Source organism: Anser brachyrhynchus (assembly GCF_964034855.1).
Source record: "Anser brachyrhynchus genome assembly, chromosome: 1".
Taxonomy (NCBI): domain Eukaryota; kingdom Metazoa; phylum Chordata; class Aves; order Anseriformes; family Anatidae; genus Anser; species Anser brachyrhynchus.
In genome coordinates, this window is record NC_137694.1 from 84,996,360 (window position 1) to 85,021,817 (window position 25,458).

The following is a 25,458-nucleotide window of genomic DNA, read 5'->3' on the forward strand; positions in this document are numbered from 1 at the left end:
ATAAAAACATTTGTATCAATGCATGATAGCAGTTAGCTCTTAAGCCTTATTCAGTAAATTGCCTCTCAGAGTATCAAATTCAAAATCCACTGACTTCTTAAAACAAAAACAAAATGGTAGCAATAAACTCATGTTCTTAAGTACTTCTACTTCATGTTTAAGTTCCAAAGGGAGAAAAAAGAATTGCTTTCAGAAGTGGAGAAAAGTTGTCCTGAAGATTTAAGGTCACGTTACAACATTTCTTATTTATAGAATATATATTTTCTTAAAATCTCAGGTTGAATGTTACAAAGCTACACACAAAATCCACAGCTCTAATTGCAGGACAAGAATTAGAAGGAAAGCAATTCAATGTTAAAAACACCCCAACATATTGAAAGAAAAATGATACTAAACATTGGATGTTGGCAGGAAAGCAGAAAGGATGCCAAAAGCAAGTAGAATAGGAGGGTAACAGTAGTTAATAATGTTAGGATATGTTTCATTTAAAAACTAATCCTCTGGACAGTTCTGCATTGTTTCTATACTATGAATGTTTGACTATTATAAAAGACTGAGTTGCAAGAACAAAGTTTCATGATTTTTTTCTGCCTATAACTGATGAAAAATACCGTTCAAGTCAGCTATTCTTGATTAATTGTTTAAAAATCTTAATCAAAAAGGACTTTCAGCATGTCCAAAGGACATGACGACAATTTTTAGCTCTTCCGGTTAGGTGGAATATAAAATGGACTTCCTATGGACTTGTGTTGTTGATAACTACCCTTAATTTCCAGTTCTAAAAATAAAGTCAAATCATTCATGAAACACCAGAAAGAAGCCTCAGCCTCATTCATGTTCTGCCACTCTCCTTCATGCCATCCTTTTCTTCTTTTGCTCACTTTTACCAGAATTAAAAAATTACAGAAATAGTTCAAGTCAGCCACTGTTAACCGCTAACACTTTGTGGTTACACTACAGAAAATAAGTAATGTGGACCACAGAAAATAAGTAGATCCAAACCTGAACCGCACTGTCTCCCACATATTAACTTTTGCCTTTTGATCTAACAAACAGAGGTGCTATGAAAAGAATACAGATGTTTTAGGCTTGCTGTTACAAACAGAATTACAAATATCATATATTGACTTCTCATCTCTGAGAAGGGAAGCAATTTTTAGTTATCCGCAATACCTCAAATTTACTGTCAATTAAGACTATGCATACAGTTAGTTACCACTGCTAAGCTAAGTAGATGATATTTAAAGAACTTCTGTAACATGATTCTGCTTTAGAGCTCAGTTTCAGAGAAGTATTTCAGTGGCTATCTGCATCTACTCAGTTCTGATGCCAAAGTATTAGGCATGTCAGGTTTAACTGAGATATTACTAAGATTTCAGCAGTTCCGTAATATAGTGATGTAATACTATCCAGTCATGGTAGTTCCACAACTCCAAGGCTTTCCTTGGACTAAGAACAATCTTTTTATATAGATAAATGGGATAACAGAATACTTTCATCTCCGTTTATCAATGAAAAAAATATGAAGAATGCAATTGTCAGATGCAAAATTGCTGTTTTTCACCCAGACAGAACAGAAACAAAAAGTTCAGTTATGTTCAAGGTGTTTATGAACAACTTACTGTCCACAGACTTTGCTAGCAACAGGCACTAAACAGAAGTGAGATTGTATGATATAGGACATTCTACCCTGCCACCTACTTGACACACATAATCAGAAGCACTTCTTTTAGAAAAATGTCCTGATGTTTCATTCTATGCAAAGGCCTTGGATGAGATCATTTAGAAATAGATCATAAGCAAGCTTCCAAGATAAAAATGAGGTCTTAATTGATATGTGATATTTATTATAAAGGACAAAGAGAAAAACAAAAGAAAAAGGGTACTTATGATCCAAATCAAAAGATTTTGACCTACATTAAATTTGTTTCTTCCTTTTTACTCCTTTGTTATTTTCTCCTTTTATGGTCAACAGTCTAAGGTGAAACATCTTGATTTTTATTTCAATGATCAACAGAAACCAGAGCAACTTCCCAAATTTTGTTTCAGAAGAGTCTGATGAAGATACATTCAAATCTGCTGTTGGGATAAAACTACAGTTGTGGGGCAACTAAATCACCTGTTCAAACAAACACTTTGAGTTCTAGCATCACAGTGTCTTTATAAAGAGATTTTTTTTTCCTTATCCAACTGAGAGCGTGCTTTTTGTTCTCTTGGCATGGGAAACATTGTTATGCTCCACTTGAGAGAAAACCATGCAAAAGAAATCAGATTTGAAACCTGAAAATCTTTTCAGGCTGGCTTTGTGAACCAGAACTTGTATGTAGGCAGATATATAGCTAGAGATAGAACATATGTTATTTGGAATGATCTTTAAAATCCCAGATACTGGAATGAAGAGAAGGTTCCTGTCTCCAATCGGCAATAGCTTATTCCCAGAGTTCACTCCCCTCATTCATACATTGAACTGCCATAGAATAAAATGACTAAGATTGTTGAGGTGATTGATGGGAAGACTGTATATTTGAGATTCCCAAGCGGAAACACTGAATTGCGAGAAGCTCACTGCTTCTTCTCTAAGTACAATACAGAAAAGGGAACAACACTTCCTTAATTAAATGAACAAATGTCTCAGAGGTAACGGTGTGTGTTTGACAGAAACATAGTGGCAGCGATGGCACTGAAACCCTCAGTGCTCTACCAGAGGAAGTGGTTAACACAACACACTGAAGACAAAGAATCACAAAATCCACTATTTGATTGGGGTGGGAGGAGTTACTGAGACAAAACAGCTTTAATAAAAGTACACTGTCTGTAATTGACAGTTCCATTAGCAGTAGAAAAAATTAGCTCAGTGAATGAAAACGTTAGTATGTATCTTTATGCTTTAACAAAAACTTTTTATGTTTAAACTGTCTATAATAAATGATGGAAATAAAATTATACTACACACACTTAAAAGACAAGAGTGTACTGAGACTAACACATTAAAATGAATACATGCTTTAAACTGCAAATATGAGACATCATCTGTATGCCTTTTATAACAACATACTTGTTCTGAACACACTTGAGCTGCTGTTAAGTTCTAATATGATTTTCAGTGAATCAGAATAAGGATCTAAAAAAATTTGGTCATCTACCACTAAGTGAATAACAAACATTTTCCAGCAAGTTCCAACTTAAACCAAAAAAAATAAAATAAAAATCAATTAGCATTGACTGTGCTGCTGGCCATGATACTGTACAGAAAGCTGTTTCAATGCTGAGAGTGAACTAGCCACAGACCAACCCAGCTGGGCCTTCAAAACCAGTGAAGAGCAGATCTTGCAATTTGCTTCACAACAGCTACTATAGAGCATTCTCAGCTGAAACAGGAGCAAAACATTCAGGATTCTATAAAAACAGTAAATGCCTAAGGAAAAAGAAGATTCTGGTGCTGTAAAATAGATACATGAAATGTTTCTGAAATGACTGAAAAATTTAGAGCACTGGTAAAAAAAAAAAAGAAAAAAAGACTGCTTATATAAAGTATTAATTTAGTCAGACTAGTCATAAAAATATTTTCTTAAACATAAAATAAACCAAATAGCTTCAGAAGTACCTAAGCACAGCTTAGTCCCATCTTAGCTATAAGGGCTAAGGAGTAGAATTTTTGTAAAACTGTGCAGCACATCTACTTACATGCACAAAAATACTGCCTGGGTATTTAATTCACTTAGTACAAAACAGAAAATGAAGCTATGGAAACAGACTTATGCAATAGTTAAGTACAAGCCTGATCAAGACATTTTACAGAAGACAGAAAAATTATTCCAAGTCCTTGAAAGCGAGATTTTTTTTTTCAAATATTTCTCAAGAATTTCTGAGAATTGAACCTCAAAAGCATGTTTGACAAAGAAAGGCAGAAAGCAAACAACATGTTTTGGATTACAGCTTCCTCACGAGGGGAGCGGAGGGGCAGGTGCTGAGCTCTGCTCTCTGGGGACGGCGACAGGACCCGAGGGACCGGCATGGAGCTGGGACAGGGGAGGGTCAGGCTGGGTGTTAGTGAAAGGTTCTGCACCCAAGAGGGTGGTCGGGTACTGGGACAGGCTCCCCAGGGCAGTGGTTACAGCACTGAGCCTGACAAAATTTAAGAATCAAATGGACAACGCTCTCAGACACACGGTCTGATTTTTTTATGGTCCTGTGTGGGGCCAGGAGTTGGACTCAATGATCCTTGTGGGTCCCTTCCAACTCAGGATAGTCTATGATTCTAATTGCTTCTATGTAATACCAGCGCAAGAAAGTCACGCTAATTCTATTATTATGTGCTGTAGTCATCAAAATTGGACTTACACCTTTTCCATCTGCAGAACTCAAAGCATTTTACACAACGCAGAGGAAGTAAAGTAGCATCAACTTAAACAGGTGTACAACTGACAACTATGACAGTCAAGTACTGGTGTATCTCACAGCATCAGATTAAGATTTTACTAATCCAGATTACTACTCCACTCTACCTTTTCCAGGCACTCCTTTAGGGCCATAGAGGCAGCAGCAGAAAGTACTGGAGAAGGTGGGTTTGACCTGATGTTTCTAAACCCTGCTACATTTCAGAGCTCAGCAGGTAAATACAGCAGTGCTCAGGAGTTAGTAATAGGGTGCCACATCGCACTAAAGCAACTGCAATATGGCAAAAGTTTGCTGAATCTACCAATAAAGAAAAAGAAAGTAGGCCACAAGTTACGAGCTGCAGTGATTTAAACTGACACAGCAAGACTGACTAGAGTTTGTTTGTCAACACACTTAAACTGAAATTGGGAAAACTAAATCCCTCTAGCAAGTTAACATTACTTTTTTAAAATCTCCCTCAATGCTAAGGATTTGGACAAAAAAGTAAAACCAGCCAGTTATTCAAGAGTAATCATTTACTGCTTCTCAGCTGAGCTAAGAACACATTCTCAGTCTACCCAGTTATAAAACAAAAATTGTACAACCTTCCTGGAAGTTTAAATTAATATATTTTCCTGTGTGACTCTGTGCAGACTCACCTTACTGTGGTCAGTTTCTCTTGCTTATTTAAAATGCAGAAGTTCCTCGACTGTTGTGTCACAACATTATTTATATAAGAGAGAGAGAGAGAGAGAGAAGAGCAAAAAGAGAAAAAGGGCAAAAACAGAAAAAAAATTAAAGGGAGACTTTCAAATGTAGTCTTTAAATCTCTATTTTTACTTGTGCTCTACAAAATGATCTCATGAAGAAAACAAATTTGTAATTGTTGTTTTTGCTGTAAAGTAAGCATAAAGACTGTACCAATGACAAATAAGTGTTTTCTTACCTTGTAACTAGTTTGCATTCATACTGGAAAATTAGTTTTTAAGTAACTAAGTACGTTTCTCTGTACAAATGAAACAGTAAAGAAAAGGATATTTTCCTGGAGTTTCAACACCCACTCTGTAGTCCACATAACTTTGATATGGGTGGAAGTTGAAAATAAAAACAAGACCTGCTCTCTCAAATGCAATGACCTTATTGGATTCATGCTTTTCACTCACAAAGGCCTAGGAAGGAAAAAAAAATAATAATCCCATTACTATGTAGTATTTAATTCCTAATTGAGTTATGGAAAATAAGAAAAACACTACTGCAATCCATCATTGCAAGTAAAATTGTACAAGATTTAAGCAGTATAGATATGAGCATTACCATGCAAACTAATTGTTGTGCCTATGTAATGTAATAGAAAACTTCTAGTCACTAAACTGCAGCTTAGTTTTTAAAAGGGAATTTAAAGTTAAAGAGGCAGAAGCATGCAAGGTATATACAGCAACTGAAAAAATCTTGCTCAGCAAAGATTAATAACGTGGTCTTTTTATCACACTTTTCTTTAGCAAAAAATTGATTTCTTTTATTAAATTTTCCATCTATTTGTTATGACAATCAGCATCGCTTCTGCTAGTAATTTAGAAAATTAAGCAGTATGGTTTTTGTTTTGTTTTTTTAATGTGTGAGAAATTGCTTTGAAAAACCACATTGAACTGGTGTACATACACCACCTTTGCTCTATAAAGCCATTAATAACTAGAAGCATATTTAAAAAAAATCTTCAAAGTGGATTATGACTAGTATGAAATAATTTTAACACTGAGAAATGATAATTGAGTTGCTATAATAAAAAAGTACAGTGCTATGTTTATATAAAATGGCAAATACAAAAGTGACGGGCTGAAAACTAGGAGACTATAACTTACACTATACTCTATGTAAAGCATTTTCTCAGTAACAAAATAATTATTTATGTAAAATTAAATTGTCAGAACAATTTACACTTTTCCAAAGCAATCCTTGGATTGGATTACACACTATTTTATAGCCTGTTTTTTCCAATCTGCACTTACTAAATAAAAATAGCAAAAATAATAGGAAAAGAGCTTGCTAGGAAACTAAAAGGAGACTGTTTCAGATTTCCATTATCTGTGGCAGATATTCCAGTGACATGTTTTGACAACTTCAAATATATAGTGGGGCACTACACAGTGCATAATAAAGTGCTGTTTAAAATTTCTGCATGCAAATTTTATATTGTTGTTATTCTGAGCACGTACACAACTAGTGACTAAAAACTTATCATTTAGTATATACAGCTTACTGGGGGAGATGCAAGCCAGCCAAATCTTTCCTCCGATTTATTCATATCTCTATCAAATGCATTTAGGAATCTATAGCGAAGAAGGTGATCATCAGTAAGATTGAATTGTCTTCTGGCATAGTGATAGCTCTCATTATTCCCTTTTCTGGGGAAGTCAAGCCATTCTGGATGCCCAAATTCGTTACCTGCATTTAAAAATATTAAGGAGCTGTGAAGTCATATGCTAAAAAAAACAACAAAACAAAACAACAACACAGAAGTAAAATACATTAAAATACATTTCATTTCTAGATCTTTTAAATTCCAAAGAATACTTCTTCATATATAAATTGGTCCTTTTTATTATTAAAGCCATTCTTAGGACTTTCATGCTTGGTAACAGGTTTGTTTGGCCAATAAAATAAGCAGAGCTAAATATCCAAGGACTATGGGGGAAGCCTGAGCTTATGAATGGATTTTATCCTCTGTGCTGTTATGGTATCGGTAAAAAATTCTCATTTCCATGCCTTAAAACAAACAAAAAAAACTAATTCTGTCGACCAGGATACAAATTTCAGATTTGCTATAAAACCTAAAAACATCACTGTAACGCTGCAAGTCCATTGTTTTATAGCACTTAACAGAAATTGGCACTATCATTCATACTGTCAACTTCTACAACCACAGAGACAATCTCCCATTTTATCAACTGAATGACAACAAAAAAGTCTAAAAAAACCAAAAGATCAGTTGGGCCAACTTTGACCACTTTATTGATTTTTTATCCTGTGTATAGATACTGTCATCACCACTTCCAGTGGTATAAAAATAACTATTAGGAAAAGTGACTTGAATCATTGTTCCTTACTTTCTAGAAAAATTCAGAAAGATGTCCTAGTTCAAGTAGTGGGCTAGGTAGTACAGAGTAAAGCACAGCGCATAATGATGCATTCAGTGTTTGATATTGAAAACAAGTGACTTAAGGGGCTTGGTGCTTCAGGAACCTACCAAAATGTATTGGGTCAGCCACCCTACAAGGGGAGCTTCTTTCCCATACATAATGATCCATGTCGCACACACCAGAGACACTTTCCAGGACTGGCACAAAGCACGTTTCAGCTCTGATTTCTTCCACATGCCTAATGGCTCATGTCCCACAGACTGTGTGCAAACACAGTATTTCCATTTGTTTTTGTCTAGCGGTAATGTTGTGTAAGTCCCACCCCAATTAACTAGCCCCCACAAGTAGGCTACAAAACATGCTTCACTTTAAGGCATGGAGTAGGCTTATTCAGACTTAGGTCAAACTCCATTAAAAAAAATCCAGGAAAAAAGTTGCCATTTAACCAAGGAAAGAAAAGCTTGGCTTATGTACAATCTCCGAAGCAAATCTCAGCTGCCAAAGCTAAAAGATTCATGCCAACACTTCATCTGGAATGCAGTATTTTGAAAGACTTTCACGTATGCAAACTTTGTTTTGTTTCATATACCATCATTATTACAGTTTGATGCAAATCCAGGTGAACTTAATGGTTCTTACTTGTGCTATAACCTGCTGCCTAGTAGACTCCCAGCCACTTTAGACTGCCCATTTTACACAGAATTGACCGAAGTTCAGTACTTTTAAAGTTAGACGCATTTCAAAGTCTGTGATAGCTGGTTCACCACAAACTTTTTATGTAGAGCACGCAGAATATCTACCCACTACAAAACAGAGGCAACAAGTGGTGTATCTGGAAATGCACAAAAGTAATGTGATCAAATATAAAAGAGTTTATATGAAAAATCCTAGTATTTCTACAGGCAGACACTCAACTTTTGGCAATAAACTGCAGTTCTGTGGGCAGACGAAGAACATGGATGCTGAGGGATGGCAAGTGCTGTTTCCTGGATGGATACCCTGCATGTGTAGCCACCATCTGCTGTCTCACACTGCCTGTGTTGCCTGGGAGGCCCCGAGGACATGGTCAGCAGTGACAGCTATGAATTTACATTTTCAAAGTGGTTTTTGTGTATTTCCGTGCTTCATGGGAACAAAGAAGTGAACAAAGAACAAAAAAGAGCAGGCTGCATATATATTTAGGAGAATCCTTTACACTGGTACCCATTTTGTAAGCAAGCTGACAAGCTGTAAATTAAATTTCCCATTCAAAAGCTAAACCACTAAATTTCATATTCAGCTCAGAACCAGGAGACAAACATAAAAGAATCAGAATCACAGCAGGACTTGGAAAATAACCTTGGAATAATGCTGGACTGAGCTCTTAAACTGTGCTAACAATACGGTACTGAAAAAGAGGAAAGACATTGCTACAAAACTGACACTGTACCTAACCAAATTCAATATTCTCCTAAGAGCTGGGCAAGGTACTACCTTCTTTCATGATCTGTGCACTATTGAAAAGATGGACTACATGAGACAGCTCAGTTAAAGAGAGCAAGAAATATCAGAAAGTCAGAGATGGTACGTATCTTGAAACAATAGCCAAGGAAATCATAGCTATTTGTTCAAGAAAAACATTGTCCTGGTTCCAGTTAGGACAGAGTTAAGTAGCTCATAGTAGCTGGTAGGGTGCTATGTTTTGGATTAGGATGAGAAGAGCGCTGATAACATGCTGATGTTTTAATTGTTGCAGAGCAGTGTTTACACCAGGCCAAGGACTTTTCGGCTTCTCGCTCTGTCCTGCCAGCGAGCAGGCTAGGGGTGCAGCAGGAGCTGGGAGGGGACAGACCCAGGACAGCTGACCCAAACTGGCCAAAGGGGTATTCCATACCATCTGACGTCATGCTAAACAATATATAGGGGTGGCTGGCCGGGGTGGGGGGGCCGGCTGCTCGGGAATAGGCTGGGCATCGGTCAGCGGGTGGTGAGCAATTGCATTGTGCATCACTTGTTTTCTTACACATTATTATTGTTAATACTATTACCATTATCACTATTATTATTATTATTGTTATTATTATTTTCCTGTCTTAATAAACTGTCTTTATCTCAACTCACAGGCTTCACTTTCCCGTTTCTCTCCCCCATCCCAGAGAGGGAGGGGGGAGGGTGAGCGAACGGCTGTGTGGTGTTTAGCTGCCAGCCGGGTTAAACCACAACAAACATAAAAACAGGAGAATAAAGCAATGGAAGATACTGAATAAACACTAATCTAGCACATCATTTCAGTGGAGTATTTCACTATAAGTAGAGTGTATCTATCATGGTTAGACCATATAGCATTTCCCCCACCTCCATTCACTTTCCTTGTTTCCCCACCACAGTTGCTACTGTTTGAGTGCTGTTTGCCTTTTTATTTTGTATAAAACAAAAGTGCAGCAAAATTAAAGAAGCTATTGTCTTAACTGCTACTAGCAGTCATTAAGAAAAAAGGAATTTAACAGCGTAGCAACCTGATAAAAGACTAAATTACTTGGTGTCAGAAAAGAATGTAGAAGGTCTAAACATTTACTGCTTGCACTAACATCTATTAGTGAGGGCATCTTCTGGACAATGTGCTTGTGAGCCCTTTGTATTTGCTGCTTAACTTTAAAAGGGGCTCTTTATTTCTGAAATAGACTTGAAATAAAGAAATTTAAGTTCGTCAACCTGACAGAAAAAAATTAATTTAGTTAGGGAAAGGGTACAAACATTCAGGATGGCAGCAGGCCTTCTAATTAACTACATAAAGTGCTTCTGCACATGAAAAGCATTGAATCTACACATCCTTTAACAAGAAATACATCTCATACTTTTTTTTTTTATTTGCTTTTTTCCTAGTTTAACTTTACAACAAAAGAAGGGAGAGGCTAGAAAAGGGAAGGTAGGGGTAACTGGATGATGCTAGATAGCCAAATGTACCTGTGAAGTACATGCTGCCCCCTCCTCCATGTTCCACTTCTCTCCGATGAGAAGCAGGAGCATTCACCTAATAGTTGTGGAAGGCTCTAAGCACAGAAGTACTATTGGGATTTCTTCTCCTGTAATTAATTTGGTGTTTGATGTAAAGGTCCAAAGTACCGATTGACAAGAAGCCAGCTGCTACAAATGATGCAAATCAAGACAATGGAACTAATGTGGAGGAGGCAGAGAACAAGGCTGAAATTAACTGAGATTTTGATTAGAGAAACAAAACAAAGACAAATCATTGAAGTGCAATGCATACTAATTTTTATCTAGGAATTAATTCAAGTCTGCTATTCCCTACATATCGTGCAACTTCATTGCATACAAGATTTCAAGATCATGGTCCCAACAAAGGAATTAACATTATCACTACAATGAAAATTTACATCACACTTGTTTATTGTGATAGAAATACACTTACACCATAAAGTATTTATGCTGACGATGATTACTTTGTAGCTGAGCCCCACAGGTCATTATAGTTTTCTCGATCTCTCTTCTTCAGACATCTTTACTAGCTATTTTCTCTCAAAGAATCAGGCTAAACCGAATTGAGGACATGTTTAAAAGATGCAGGCAGTGTTAAGAGATGTCTGGTATTTTGGTTTGTTTTTTGAATGAAGTATGACATTAAATATTTTAAGAGCAGTTAAAGCAATAAGCTTATTGATACTTCAAAGAGTAGAAGCCTAATGAGATATTTAAGGTTGAATAAGAATATAAACGATCCAAAATACTGTAAGATCTTATTTAAAACAGATGAGCTGGAGACTGGACACACTGGGACAGATTTTCAGCTGGTCCACCTTAACCCATTTCTACCAAAGTAAGTGGTAAAGTTACACTAATTTACACAAGCCAGATAATCAGCTCAGTCGGGAGTTATAACTGATTTGAATTTAACTTCACTACCTTTGTGAATATTGATGACAATGCAACAATCTGCAGAATATAAATAGAATCAATGTAAATAAGATCTAGATAACATTTATCACCACTTCGAAGCATAAATATTTCAAACAATTAATTCTCATTTTCCCTGAATGTGAAGCTCTTGGATATTATGAAATTCTGATCCTTTGTACGTATTCATGTTTGCACTGAATCTTCTTCAGACCCTTAAGTAACTAAGCTTAACAACATTCATATTACCTGAACCATACAAGAAGCTCTATACTACGTTAGAATTATAAGAGAATGAGTTTTATTACTAGCATTCATTTCATCTTGCCACCCACATGAAAATATAATCAAGTTGAATTCCAAGTTGACTCCTGGTGAAATAGCTGGGATAGACAACTTGAAAACCTTTATGTTTTTCAGCGTCTAATACGAGCTTTCAGTGACACATTGATCCAGTAAATACTAACAAAATCATTTCAAGCAAAGAGTATAGTTCTTGCATTAAACACAACCCAGAGGAAATATCATGTATAAGGTAGTGGTAAAAAGAGAGATATTGGTAGAAGAGTTCTGTGAGAAATATTTTTGTCTTATCTTCTGAAATGGACTAGAAATCCTTCCAATCTATGAGGAGAAAAATCAGGATAAATATTTTATTTGTTTTGAAACTCAGATCTTCCATATCCAAAGAGATTGTTTTGACCACTGGCTGGATCACTCTTTCTTTCCACCTTTCATCATCTCCATACAAAGTTTCTTAGAAGTGCAGTGTTATGTGCAAAGATTTCTTTGAAACACATTTCTGAAGGCTCTGAATCGGTATTTTGGTATCTAATTAATATTTTATGTTTAGAATCAAAAAACCTTTCATTAAGTCTGCACAAAGAAACAGTCTACAATCTACAGGATTAATATTCAGGTAGCACAAATGGGGTTCAACTATCTTTTCCTCAATAAATGCAGTGATCTTATTTTTGTATTAGCTTTGATTATTATAGTAAAGGAGCACATCATCTGATGTTTACACATGTATCTTCATAAAATTACCACGTATTCTAAACACCAAAGACAGGAATATTTGTGACATGATGTTGGCCCGATACTATGTGCAGGCAAATCTCCAGAACATCAAGTCACAGAGTATTGTGAGGTGGCTAGTGGTCCTGCAGTCACAAATGTGATCCAGTAAATTCCTTTGCTAAGTGGTAACCTACCTGCTGCTGACAAATAACGTGACAGATATAACAGGTTTATGATCGTGCCTGTGCTGTTAATCAAAGTGAAGGCAAGGCAGTGAATATAACAGGGATATCACACTAGACATGGGAGCGAAAACCTAAGAGTTTCAAATGGGTTTGAGAAAATAATTCATAACTTGTATTGCTGAAACAATTAGGATTTATTTGAATTAAATTACAACTATGATATAGGAACGGCAAATATAACTCCAGTAATTAAGATACACGGATTGATCCAAGAAATTACTAAATGTGCCATAATAATATGCAAGACTTCACAACAGACTTGAGACACCAAAGGTTTGTAAGCAAATGGAATACAGATACAGAACTAAACAGAGGAACAACATTCTAGGCTAGCTTGACTTTTAATAATGTACCATACTGTCTTAACAAGATCAACATATTAAACCTAATACTAAAGTAGATCACAGGATAGCACTGGACACAAGTTCATTTAATCAGAAAAAACAAGGTTAGTATGGAAAAAAGTGATAGTGATCAAGAAATTTCCTGACAGAGAAATGCCAAAATATAGTACAGAAATTAGCACTAGATTTTTCTGCAAGACCCCTTGAGTACTTGGCCTAAGAATTGGGATTGGTTTTAATGTGCCATTTATAAACTCTGTAAGGACACTAACGAAATCGTTTTTATGAGACTATTAATACAAAGGAGGACGGGAGTATTACTTAGTAATAGGACACCTGTAAGGTCAGCAGCGGAAATGCTAAGACACAGTGTAAAGGTATCTGCCTAGAGACCACCAAAAATGACTTGTTATGGGGACAGCTCTTCCCTTGAGAAATGTTCACCCCCACAAGAATCTTGTCATCTCCCAATTGTGTGTGGCAACTCAGGCTGACTGAAAATGAGCACAAAGGAAGATGAAAGGTAGCAGACATTTATTCCTATTGCAGAATATAATAATACAAGATAAGAATATTTACTTAGCTTGCTAGTGAGAAATCTATACTGATCATTTTGTTCTTAAACCTCTGCTGCACCACTGCACACAAACACACACCAGTTATGAATTTTTCTGTTGGGATCCTCATCTCCAGCTGAAGAATACTGTCATCGCTGATTTGTGTGTGGATCAACTGGAAATGACTCAAGACATAGGAGAAGGGAGGGTATGCTGAACCTTGCCTGTACTACAGGAACAAAAGAACCTGTCTCCTCTAGTGTGATGCAGTAAGGAAAAAAAATACAGAATTCCTAAAGACACAAGAAAATACTCAGTCCTTAAAATGGTTACTGAACAAGTAACTGAATGATCCTCTTCATAATGCAAATTTTAAGGAATTCCTGGTATGTCTGACTTGTTGCTTCAGGAAGAAATCTTTCAGGTCATCTATGGATGTAGTTTGTTCTTACACCAGAATAAAACTGAATACATTTCTATAGCACTAAACGAAGTCTTCCATTATAATTATCTTTTCTACCTTTATAGCCTTTTTTCTTTAGTACTTCTCAATCTAAACTGTTATCACAGCCAACTGTTTGAAAGCATGGTTTTAACACTAATAAATAAGACTGGAATGCCATACCTAAATAATACACAAGTAAATCCAACCGAATCAGAAAAAATGTCCTTTTAGCCAAGCTACCTGTTTCCAACAGTGTCCAAAAGCAGAATTTTGAAAACAACTTAAGAATACAAGAAGATTGAATGATGATACCTCCTGACACACCGTCAGCCTCCACTCATTTTCAGGAGGAAAAAATCATTTTAAATTGATAGAAACCAACATGGAGACCTGTATTAGATTCACACACACAACAATAACAGGTAGCACTTTCAAATATACTACCCATTATCTGAATATTCAGGCTTTTAAGTAGTACACATTTAAATTCTGCTTTAAGCCTTTCTACTCTGATGACCATCGGCAGCAGTGAAATTTTCTGCACAAGACTTTCTTAACGAAACATCTGTAATGTTGAGGAATATCAGCTCTTGCAAAACCTTAACTAAGACAAAATATTCTCCATGTCTTCTTTTGAGGCTTTTATATTAAAGAAAATACAAAATACTGGATCACAGAGGAACTGCTTCTGTATTCTGTGAGTCTGGGAACAAAGCTGGGGTGTCAGTGACTTGTGTGTTATGACTCTGGAGATCCTCCACATGTCCCTCCTCATTTCACTAATTTATCTTTGACTGGTTTGCCTAAAACTCAAAACATTACAACAACTCTAAAAACTGTTTTCTGTTCTTACTTCCTAAGCAACAAAACTGTGGGTTTTCAAATTGGAAAGAATAAAGTGCAGCATAATTTTTATTTATTTATAAACCAATGAAAACTGTGTGAATATAAACGTTATTTGTGACATGTTCAAAAGTTTTTGTTAACAAAAAACCTGTACAACATTGCTCAGCAGGAAAACATTAGCTTTATATGTTATTTTCATCACTGCAAGGATTTCATTACTTTTTTTTTTTTTTTAAGCATTTGCTGGTTACTGACCTTTTCTCCTCCAAAAGAGATACCTTTGCAGTATATGTCACTTGCAATAAATGCCTTCTTGTCAAAGCAAACAGATCTGCTTCATTATTCTCTCAGTCATTAAGGCAAAATGCCACAGGTTAATACAAACAAACCAGCCAGAAAAGCAAATATTCTGGTATAAGAGACTTTGTTTAAATTAATAATTTACTTTTTTTTTTTTAACGGAAGTGAACAAATGCTTACCAAATCTGTGCACTTGCAAGATACTGTATTAACTTAATATTATTGTTAAAAGGTCTTGTACTCTCATTTTCATATTTAATTTCCTGGCCATTTCAAATCACATCAGGCTATTCCTTGGTACACAGGTTGTCAAGCCTAGACAAATCAAACGCAGTTAATCTTTACCTGTGTGTAGACGCTAAGTTTTCATCCCTATCAGAAGGCCTCCATTTTGACATATACTGCAATGTGCAATATTTAATTCGCTTTTTTTCCCCCTATGAAGTATTAGCTGATTGCAGCACTTTCAAAGTTCACAATGATAAATACTCTAAAATATTATCTTTAAAACAAATTTATTGTAACCTATTCTTTACGCAGCCTATTTACCACAAAAGAGATCAACAGAAATTCCATTAAAAGACACTTCCCACAACCAGTAATAGGTACATTCTTCTATCTTGTATGTCTTCATTTTAAACTGGAAAAAAATGTTTTGAAGTCTCTATAGAATTCAAGAGTAAAATATCGCTGCAAAGTAAAAGAGAAGCCAAGGAAATAAGCCCATATCCCAAACTTCTGCAAAACATATTTTACTTTATTTCTATTACATTGATATGCCACTAAAATGATACAGTTGACACTCCAGTTCCCATATGTATTTCCAAGGGCTGTGTCTGGCCTATTGAAGCATCTCTTTTGGGGAGAATGGCTATAACACAGAACATTGCAGGAATACATTAAGATCTTTGTGCTAACTCATGCATCTGCAAGACACAGAGCAGAAATGCCCTTCAGCTCCTCAAAACAAATTCTCTCACAGTTCCCTTATTCAACAGATCTCTCTGAAAGAGCTTTAAGCCAGCTGACACTTCCTCACATACAGTTTCATATGAAGATACTAGCTTGGTTTCCCAAAGCTTTTGCTGTCTCACATTTCAGGTAGCTGCCCAAAGATTATTTGTTATCCTCACAGTCTTTCTAAACTATTGTATTCTATCACAGTATTTGAGGACAGGATTTTCCTTTTTGCTTTACATCTGTTTACCAAGTTACTTGCACTGTGGAAAAGAATTCAAAGAACTGGAGTTGCTTGTTAAAGTTTGAGTAATAGGGCATGAAAACAACTTCCTGAAACAAGTATGGTTATAAACAGCGATCAATGCTATGATCAATATATTATGATCCAGTTCTCTACATGGGTAAAGAAAGAGCATAGCAATTTTCAAAGATGACTGTGACAGGGTGGGACAGGAGATGACACCATGGTGAAACTGTTCCACTAAGTTTCACTGGGATGCGGCACCTATAACCACCTCCAGTCCAACCTGATCTATTGAAGCAGGATCAAGTTATACAGGGAATCTGACCCTGCCTCAAGGCAGCAGGTTGCATTATAGGTACATGCAAGTCATATACTGGCAAGAGCTTACAACATAATTATTGGAAGACAATATTACTTTGTTTTCTTATATTTTTTAGTCTGCTTTCTCTGCAAGTACCTTGAAAAAATTGAAGAGTGAGAACTATGAGTGGATTGGAGTCTTGTAAATGCTTATAACTGACATGTTAAGTAGCTTTAAAATGTAATTTTTTTATTATTATTATATTTTGATAATGTTTAAGTACACTTCTGTCCCCCTCTTCAAGAAAGTTTAAAGCAAAATAGCATCTTCTGGGTTGTGGTATATCAATGAACGACTTGCTTCTCTCTCTGCCATTCCCCTGTCCTATCAAGGTTGGCCTGTCTTCACTCATTTTCTGCTGACGGCAGAAAGTTTGAGTTTTTGTACCATGAAATTCTATAATGTTGATAAAAACTGTTCCAAGTTCTTAAACGAAATAATTTTCCAATTCTTCAAAAGTTCCAAAGGTATTAAATAGTATTGTTTAGTCCTCATTTTTCAAACCGATCCTTTCTTTTGTCAGATCAATTGTAGAAAAGAAACCACAACTATTTCTACTCAGAAGCATCGACTCTGTGTATTTACATCAGGAAAGGCAGGATGGTTGCAAAGCTCACTTACACAGAGGAATAGCTTGGCACAGTCAGAGTGGACAGACCATGACATTGTACAATATGATTTATGTTTTTCTTTGCTACAGAGGTAAAGTGCAGCACATTCATAGTTAGAACTATATTTACACAGAGTAACATTTCTACATAATAAATACTTTCACTTTTCTGTAGCGTTTCAACAAAAGTGTATTTAATATTAATGAAATGTTAGTATCACCACTGATAACATTCAGTTCTATGGGCAGACAAGTTTTTCCTTAAATACTTTAGTGAACAGAGCTTAGGAGCTTCAGCAGTTCATACAAGTGGACAAGAAAAGAGATGTCATCTAGATGAGAAGTCATCTAGACCAGAAGGGACTCTGAGAGGATGGTTATCCTACCTACTCTTAGAAACTTCTAGTTATGAATGCTTAGATGTAAGCACCTCTTCCCCTGGGCAGAATAATACATGTGAGACTTAAAATTTAAACTATTCTCATATACAGTATTTAACAATTTGAGTAACAATGTAACCTACGCATGTTGCTGTTACACTACACTCATTTCCATTATTCTGTTTCCTATTAGCTGAATCTTGGCAAAAACAACAAATTATAACTTGAATACGGTGACATTTCCACTATGCTGCATGCCTACACGCACTGTATATATTATTTAGGTAACCAGTTTCAAGAGATCCCTGAAATATTTAGGAGCACGAATATTCCACAACGCATCTTTTCTTACTATACTGCAAAGGTTTAAAAAACTGGAAAAAGTCACCACCAAAAAAAAAAAAAGGCAAACCAAAACACTCCAAAAAGAAACTTTCCTGAACAGAAGATGTGGTTGAATAAGTTCTAGCTAATTCTTTCTGTATGACATACTGCTGGGTATTGATGAATACCACAATTGACAGGTCAATGGATTTTAAAGGCGAATCAAGGGCCAGACTGGAACAGGAAGAGGTCACACAACACGGATTTTTTCCCATAATACATTAAGTAAATGGCAGCTTGCTTACTGGCTTCAGTTAATCTAGAATTTCATCCTCTAATTTTGAGGAAGTAGATAAAGGATTATGCAAGTGAAAGTAAATGAAAACTAAAGAAAAAGACCACTTGAGTAATATTTGATACAAGAGAAAGTTAAAGCTTTTCATATGATGTAAATCAACAGTGAAAGTTTACATTGTTCGGTAATATTCTGTGCTTGCTATAGGAGCAAATGTAGTTAAAATTAAGTAAATATGCATTTGCTAACAAAATGAGAAAAATTTGACATAAAAGTTTGGACTAACTCAAAAAGCAGTCCATATGTTCTAAAATAAAAAAAAAAAGGTTGCATTTGTGGTTTGGAGATTCACCAAAAACTTAATTACACTAGAAAAAGGACCGCAATATATGTAAAAATGATAAGCAAAGCAGCTATCTGGGAGCACAACTTGATACAAGAAGGTAAAAACCCCTGGCAGATATACATGTATCTAAACAATATTTATTTATTTTTTTTGGACAAACTCCTTCATAGCAGCTGACTCTAAAAAGAGTTGTTAAATTTCTCATGTATTTGAAATAACTCAGTTCTTAGAAAAGTGAAAATAGTGCACAGAGAATGTAAGCCTTCTCATCTTCTACTCAAACACATACAGAAAGTCTACTTCACAACTGGCACATCATCTACTCTGGGAAATCATCTCCTTTCTTGTAAATATACTACTATATGCACTAGAAGTATTTTATTTGCTCGATGTATGCTTCATACGCAGAACTGATGCAACAAGGAAACAAGAAGGCAGATAGATACTGGATTAGGAATTCATTCAACTGTCCACACATCAAGCCACTTTTTCCTATGCCAAACAAAAAAGTAAGACAAAGACTCAATTTCTTGAAACCATAGCACAAATTGGCTATCAGAGAACACTTCTAGTAACAGCTCTGAACTTCTTCCTATCTAATACCCTCAAAGAACAACATTCCCAAGACTCCTCCTAGAATCACACAGCTGCTGCTTTGAGCCTACATTAAAGCTTCCTCCTGTCAGCTGCCTCCTGCCCTCCACCTGAACGTCACTCGCCCTGGCACACTGAGAATACATTTAAAGACTTCTTTAAAAAGTACTTGTTTTTAAATTATCTTGTTAAGACCTTCACAGTTTCAAACACGTCATTTGCCATTGTTTTACAGAGACTGGGGCACCTACAAAGATAATTTCAAAAACTTAACTCTGTGGTTATCGTAATAATCTTTAAAAAGTACACAGCATCTTACTTTTAGCTACACCACCCTTTTTCTCAAAAAGATGGAAAACACCAAAAAAAGTAGAGCAAGTATAGCACCACCGTGTAAGGCCAAGGTGCTGCTCTGGAAGGGTCCAGAGACTTACCTCTGATACGCCCAGTCTCAATGCCGTGGCTACTGATGTTAGACTTCTATGATTAAAAAAATAAAATTGAAGCAAAAAAAAAAACAAAAACATCCTGCCAGCCAAAAATATCTGCAGTTCACACACCAGATATGTTTCAATGTAATTAAAGAAATGGATTTATTTATATTTTGAAAGCTACATAACTGACTTATGAATTTTGAAGGTACAAGCAGTATTCCACTTGCAGGACGTGGCACTTATTCAAAGCAATCTGTCCAATCAAAATGTCCACCATACAGCTAAATAAAAACATCATACGATGGGTGAGCAATTGGCTAACGGGCAGGGCCCAAAGGGTTATGGTAAATGGGGCTGCGTCAGGCTGGCGGGCTGTCACCAGTGGGGTCCCTCAAGGCTCCATTTTAGGGCCGGTACTTTTCAATATTTTTATAAACGATCTGGATGTAGGAATAGAAGGTATTTTGAGCAAGTTTGCTGATGACACCAAACTTGGAGGAGTTGTGGACTCGAATGAGGGTGGAAAGGCCTTGCAGAGGGATCTGGATAGGTTGGAGAGCTGGGCGATCACCAACCGCATGAAGTTCAATAAGAGCAAGTGCCGGGTCCTGCACCTGGGACGGGGAAACCCTGGCTGCACGTACAGACTGGGCGATGAGACGCTGGAGAGCAGCCTAGAAGAGAGGGATCTGGGGGTCGTGGTAGACAGCAAGTTGAATATGAGCCAGCAGTGTGCCCTGGCGGCCAGGAGGGCCAACCGTGTCCTGGGGTGCATCAAGCACGGCATTGCTAGTAGGTCAAGGGAGGTGATTGTCCCCCTCTACTCTGCGCTGGTGCGGCCTCACCTCGAGTACTGTGTGCAGTTCTGGGCACCACAGTATAAAAAGGACATGAAACTGTTGGAGAGTGTCCAGAGGAGGGCTACAAAGATGGTGAAAGGCCTGGAGGGGAAGACGTACGAGGAACGGCTGAGGTCACTGGGCCTGTTCAGCCTGGAGAAGAGGAGGCTGAGGGGAGACCTCATCACAGTCTACAACTTCCTCGTAAGGGGGTGTCGAGAGGCAGGAGACCTTTTCTCCATTAACACCAGTGACAGGACCCGCGGGAACGGGGTTAAGCTGAGGCAGGGGAAATTTAGGCTCGACATCAGGAGGGGGTTCTTCACAGAGAGGGTGGTTGCACACTGGAACAGGCTCCCCAGGGAAGTGGTCACTGCACTGAGCCTGTCTGAATTTAAGAAGAGATTGGACTGTGCACTTAGTCACATGGTCTGAACTTTTGGGTAGACCTGTGCGGTGTCAAGAGTTGGACTTGATGATCCTTAAGGGTCCCTTCTAACTCAGGATATTCTATGATTCTATGATTACTGTAATGCCTCACCACCGTGAGCTCATACATTTGTATAAATACACAAAATCAAAAATATTTAATATATATTTATATTAAAATGTAATCAAATGGTCTATTTGTTTCTAAACAGATACAACAGCTGAAATCTGCTGTATGACTAATATCTAACTTGAGCCATACTTTAGATACGCAAGGACGTTTGTTTGGAAATTTGTTAAAATAAACAGAAAGCCAGTAAAATCGAGCAGAAACAGCTACAGAGTTACATGTGTCCTATTCTGAAACATTTCCAGTTTGTAGCACTCCTCCTACAGAAGATTCCAGTGCAATAGTGGCAGTGTTATCCAAGCAGCAGTGTGTTTGTCCACACCTTGGAAGTGCTACCTGCCTATTCACTTGTCACACTTTCAGTGAAAATGCATATGCTATTGTAATTCACATGGGTAGATAGTCTTTGTTGTTTTCAAATGTATCATTTACAGATTTCTACGAGGGTAGCCAAGCTGAACGCGTGGCTTACACTTCAAACAAAAGGTAGCAGTGCTGTGATAGTCTTTACTTTAAGGAGCTTATTTTACATCCTCTGATTGCATTTCATTGACAGTGATGCCTACAAAGACCTGCTTCATTTACAAAGTTACCTTGGAACCAGAGAAAACCTATGTGTGAGCATGGTCCTTGGCAGGTCTTTCAGATTCTAGAGCATGCCCTAGGCTATTTGGACATGTATCACAGTGCTACAGACTGCTCTGAGATATGGAATGAAGTTGTGCACAACTCCTGTACAAAGAGCAAAAGATAAATTTGATGTATTGGCAATAGATGCCATAACATCTCATCAAGGCATGCTGATTGGCATATGAACTTTATGTGCTTTTAAACAGGCTAGGTTTTACAATCCAGCTGAATTCTGACTAATGTGTAATTAACTGATCTGTTGCAAGTAAATGCAACCACTGTATAATTAAGACTGGACATAATTTAGTCTCTGAGGTAAGTTACAAAACTCAAGGCCTTCTCTGAGCACTTGGACCAAATAAAGCTTATAACACTATCATGCAGAAAATCATACTGTTAGCAGAGAATTTCACCACGTTGTAGTATGAAAAACAGCAAAACGATTCAAAAGTAAGTCGCACGTGTCACATTTGATAAGAAACTTTTTACATTAATATCCTTGCAGGTTCCTAACTTAGCAATTAAACATTATGGCAGAATATGTCAAAGAAATTTTATGAATGTAATTCATACCTTCCGATTACATACACTTTAGAAAATATAGATCAGTATGATGCAGTCATTGTATATCCAAAGAATTCAGTAGAGTCTTTTAATTAACTGTTAGGGAGTTTGATGACACCACTCCAACATAACACATGTAGTGCTTGGTTAGTACATCCAAAACCACTGTCAAAAAGAAAAGCAAATATTTGCCCCAATATTAAGTATTGGCAGTGTTTCAGAATATAAAAAGCCTTCCAAAATGAGAAGAGTTGCAAGCATTTTCAGATCAGGTTTCTTTTACACAGTTCTCTCAAAAATAATTTGTTTTGAAAAATAGACTTGCCTCAGTGAGCTGATAAAAAAAAGCATAGCCCTGGCAAAATACAGCATTCCTACTGTTCAGCACAGCGTATCTTCTTTCTATAACTACTTCAATTCCACTACTTAGCAGGAAGACATTTAAATTTTTATTGTATTTCTACTTCTCAGGAAAAGAATGTACAAGGTTGATGCTAAATAATCATGGATTGAGGATTTCATGTTATATATATTTTTTTTTAAATATACACAGCAGATGAAAATAAATGCCAGCTACTGACACTGAAAAAGAAGATTGGCCAACTATCCCCTTTGCTTCAGGGCTACTGCTGTGCTATGAATGAAATATTAGCCATCTGTAAAATCAAACATGCTAGGGAAAAATAAATACAGAAATGACATTTTGAGAGTTGTAACTTTTGCTAACAGTTTAGAACAATCCTGAGGTAGGACATGCCAGCTGATAAAGCTGCTTTCCTATACAGCCATCAATGTAAATGTTATGTGTTGTTATGTGTAACATTAATGAAAATAATTATGTGTAGATAAAGGACTGTGTGTGGGCATCAGACAAAATCAAACCCCTCATCCTGCCATTTCCAAATGCTCATATTCATTTCATATATATATATATATATATATGAGAGCAATATACTGAATGAGTTGGAGAAAGGTCCAAAATATACCACAGCTACATATACTTGCATTTAAAAGTTGATGACTATTTTGTGCCACTGAAGTCATTTAACCCAACAGCAGAGTTTGAAAAAGAGAAAACGTAAGGGTGGATCAGGCCCTGCAGAAACCAGATAGCCCTGTTTATAGGAAAGACAAGACCTTGCACCAGGAGCGGCAGAAGCCCTTACTGAGTTCAAGGCTAGCCAAGGTCAGACTACTCTGCTGCTCACACAGATCGATGGGCAAAAATTCAGTTGAAGCACTGAGCCAGCAGCCACTGCCTCCTACAGCTTTAAGGTATTGCTTATCACCTACCCCATACTACCTTGTTCCAAGATAACAACTCAGCCTCATCCACCTGGACTGCCTGCAGCCATCGGCAGAAACTGCTGTTAGTCCTCCACGTGCAGCTGTTGATCCAAAGACTTTGCAACATGCCAGAGAAATAACAGTGACAATGCTCTCCCACTGTAGACTGTGGTCCAGTTCAGGCACTGAACTGCACAGTAACTTTGCATAAGATATTCATTTGGAAATGAGTGATGAAATTTACATATTTCTAACACAAATGTTGGTTTAATGTTTTCTAGCTCTACTTACAGACAAAATAAACTCACCAACCCAGAACCACAACACATCATAGCATTAGGCATTGCTTATTTGGCATTCCCACTCAGACCACAGCATTTCAGTGTGATTTGCTAGGTTGTAGAAGTAATTTTTACTTAATAACTTAGATAAAAGTTAGATGCAACAGAGGAAGCCTCAAGAGTTTCAAATTCTCATTTGCACTACACCAGATTAAACACCACACTTACATTCTGATCCGTTTTCCTTCTGCTCACCAGTAAATAAATACATGACTACAGTATTATAAACACTTTAAATTTTATCATGTGGAAATAATTTGCTGATTTTTCATCTCGGAAAAACTTGACTTCTCATTCTAATTTAGAAAGAAAAACTACCTTTGAAATATACTGATATTCCAAAGAGTGAAACTCCTGCTTTGCAGAGCATGTTTCAAAAGCAGTATCATCAATGGTTCATAAATATTTATGTTGATATATATATAATTAGTGTGTATATCAGAATAACCTCCCACATCAATATGTGCATTCATTGTTTAAGAGTCTCCTTTCAACTTGTTCACTGTTATCTTTGTGGTGTTCTTTTGTTTATTTTTTGTTGTTGTTTTTCTGAGCTACTCTTACATTAGAAATGAAAGAAAGAGACTGGTTCATTCAAGACTATAACCTGACACTTAAAACATTTTTTATAAGTGATGGTTATTACTTCTAGCATATTTCCAAAACACCACTACAATAATTGTATAGTGACAGCTTAGTCTGTTGCAAGATCTCTGCTCATTACAGTCAATCAAAATCAGGATGGCTAGAGGCAAGATTATCTATATTGCTGGCATTTCTTTATTTTTATTTTTTGCTATGTAGAAAAGGATATTGAATCTTGCAAGTCTTGGCTTTCAGTAAGAAAAGTTAGACACCAGTAAGTTTGGTCTCTGTACATAGCCATGCTATAAAATGGGCAAGTTTAAAAAATAAAATAAAAATTGTCATTCCAGGCAGTATATTGAACTGACTGAAAATTCAACTGTTCGGTCACAGAACAGTAAAGGTATAGTATGAATTGAAATGCTTTGTCTGTCTGTAAATGAGATCTATTAATAAAGATGCATAAAAGGTCCATATTAATGTACAAAAGGCTCAGATGACTTAGTTCTGACCTGTCCAACTCAGTTAATTGCCCTGGTATTCACTCATTCTGTCTCCCACTGGAATAGGGACGAAATCTCATACATATTTTGAAAAAGTTATTCTGAACTTTTTGCAAGATCCAATGGTTATGGCGCCTGCATGATGTTAAAAATCAAAATTCATTTAAAATCACTGAGATGTACTGCCTCCATAAAAATACTTAGCCTTACAACAATCACTACATCATCTCCTCCAATTTAAGACAGATTTGCAATCGCTTCATGTGGATGCTACGCATACAAGTCTTTTGTATGGATGGAAAAGATACAAAATTTGACTTCAAAGCATCTTGAACCTGATCCTCACCAAGCCGTTTTTATTTACACCTCAGAGTATAAAATGGGAAAAGTTAAAATATAGTCACAACATAATGTTTACATATATTTTGTGACTATTTACA

The 25,458-nt window shown here is 36.6% G+C and overlaps 1 protein-coding gene across 9 annotated transcripts in view; it reads right to left on the reverse strand.

The window, feature by feature from the left end:
- Positions 1-25,458, reverse strand: part of GBE1 (1,4-alpha-glucan branching enzyme 1) — a 181,608-nt gene that overhangs the window by 24,588 nt on the left and 131,562 nt on the right. For 7 of the 9 annotated variants that reach the window (XM_080571319.1, XM_080571326.1, XM_080571318.1 and 4 more), the window contains 2 exons: positions 6,635-6,819; positions 5,416-5,546 (listed from right to left, as the gene is read on the reverse strand). The exons of the other annotated variants lie outside the window; for them this stretch is intronic. In XM_080571319.1, coding sequence (XP_080427445.1) covers positions 5,416-5,546; positions 6,635-6,819 — 316 coding nt within the window. The remainder of the gene's footprint in view (positions 1-5,415; positions 5,547-6,634; positions 6,820-25,458) is intronic. 9 annotated transcript variants of the gene reach the window in all.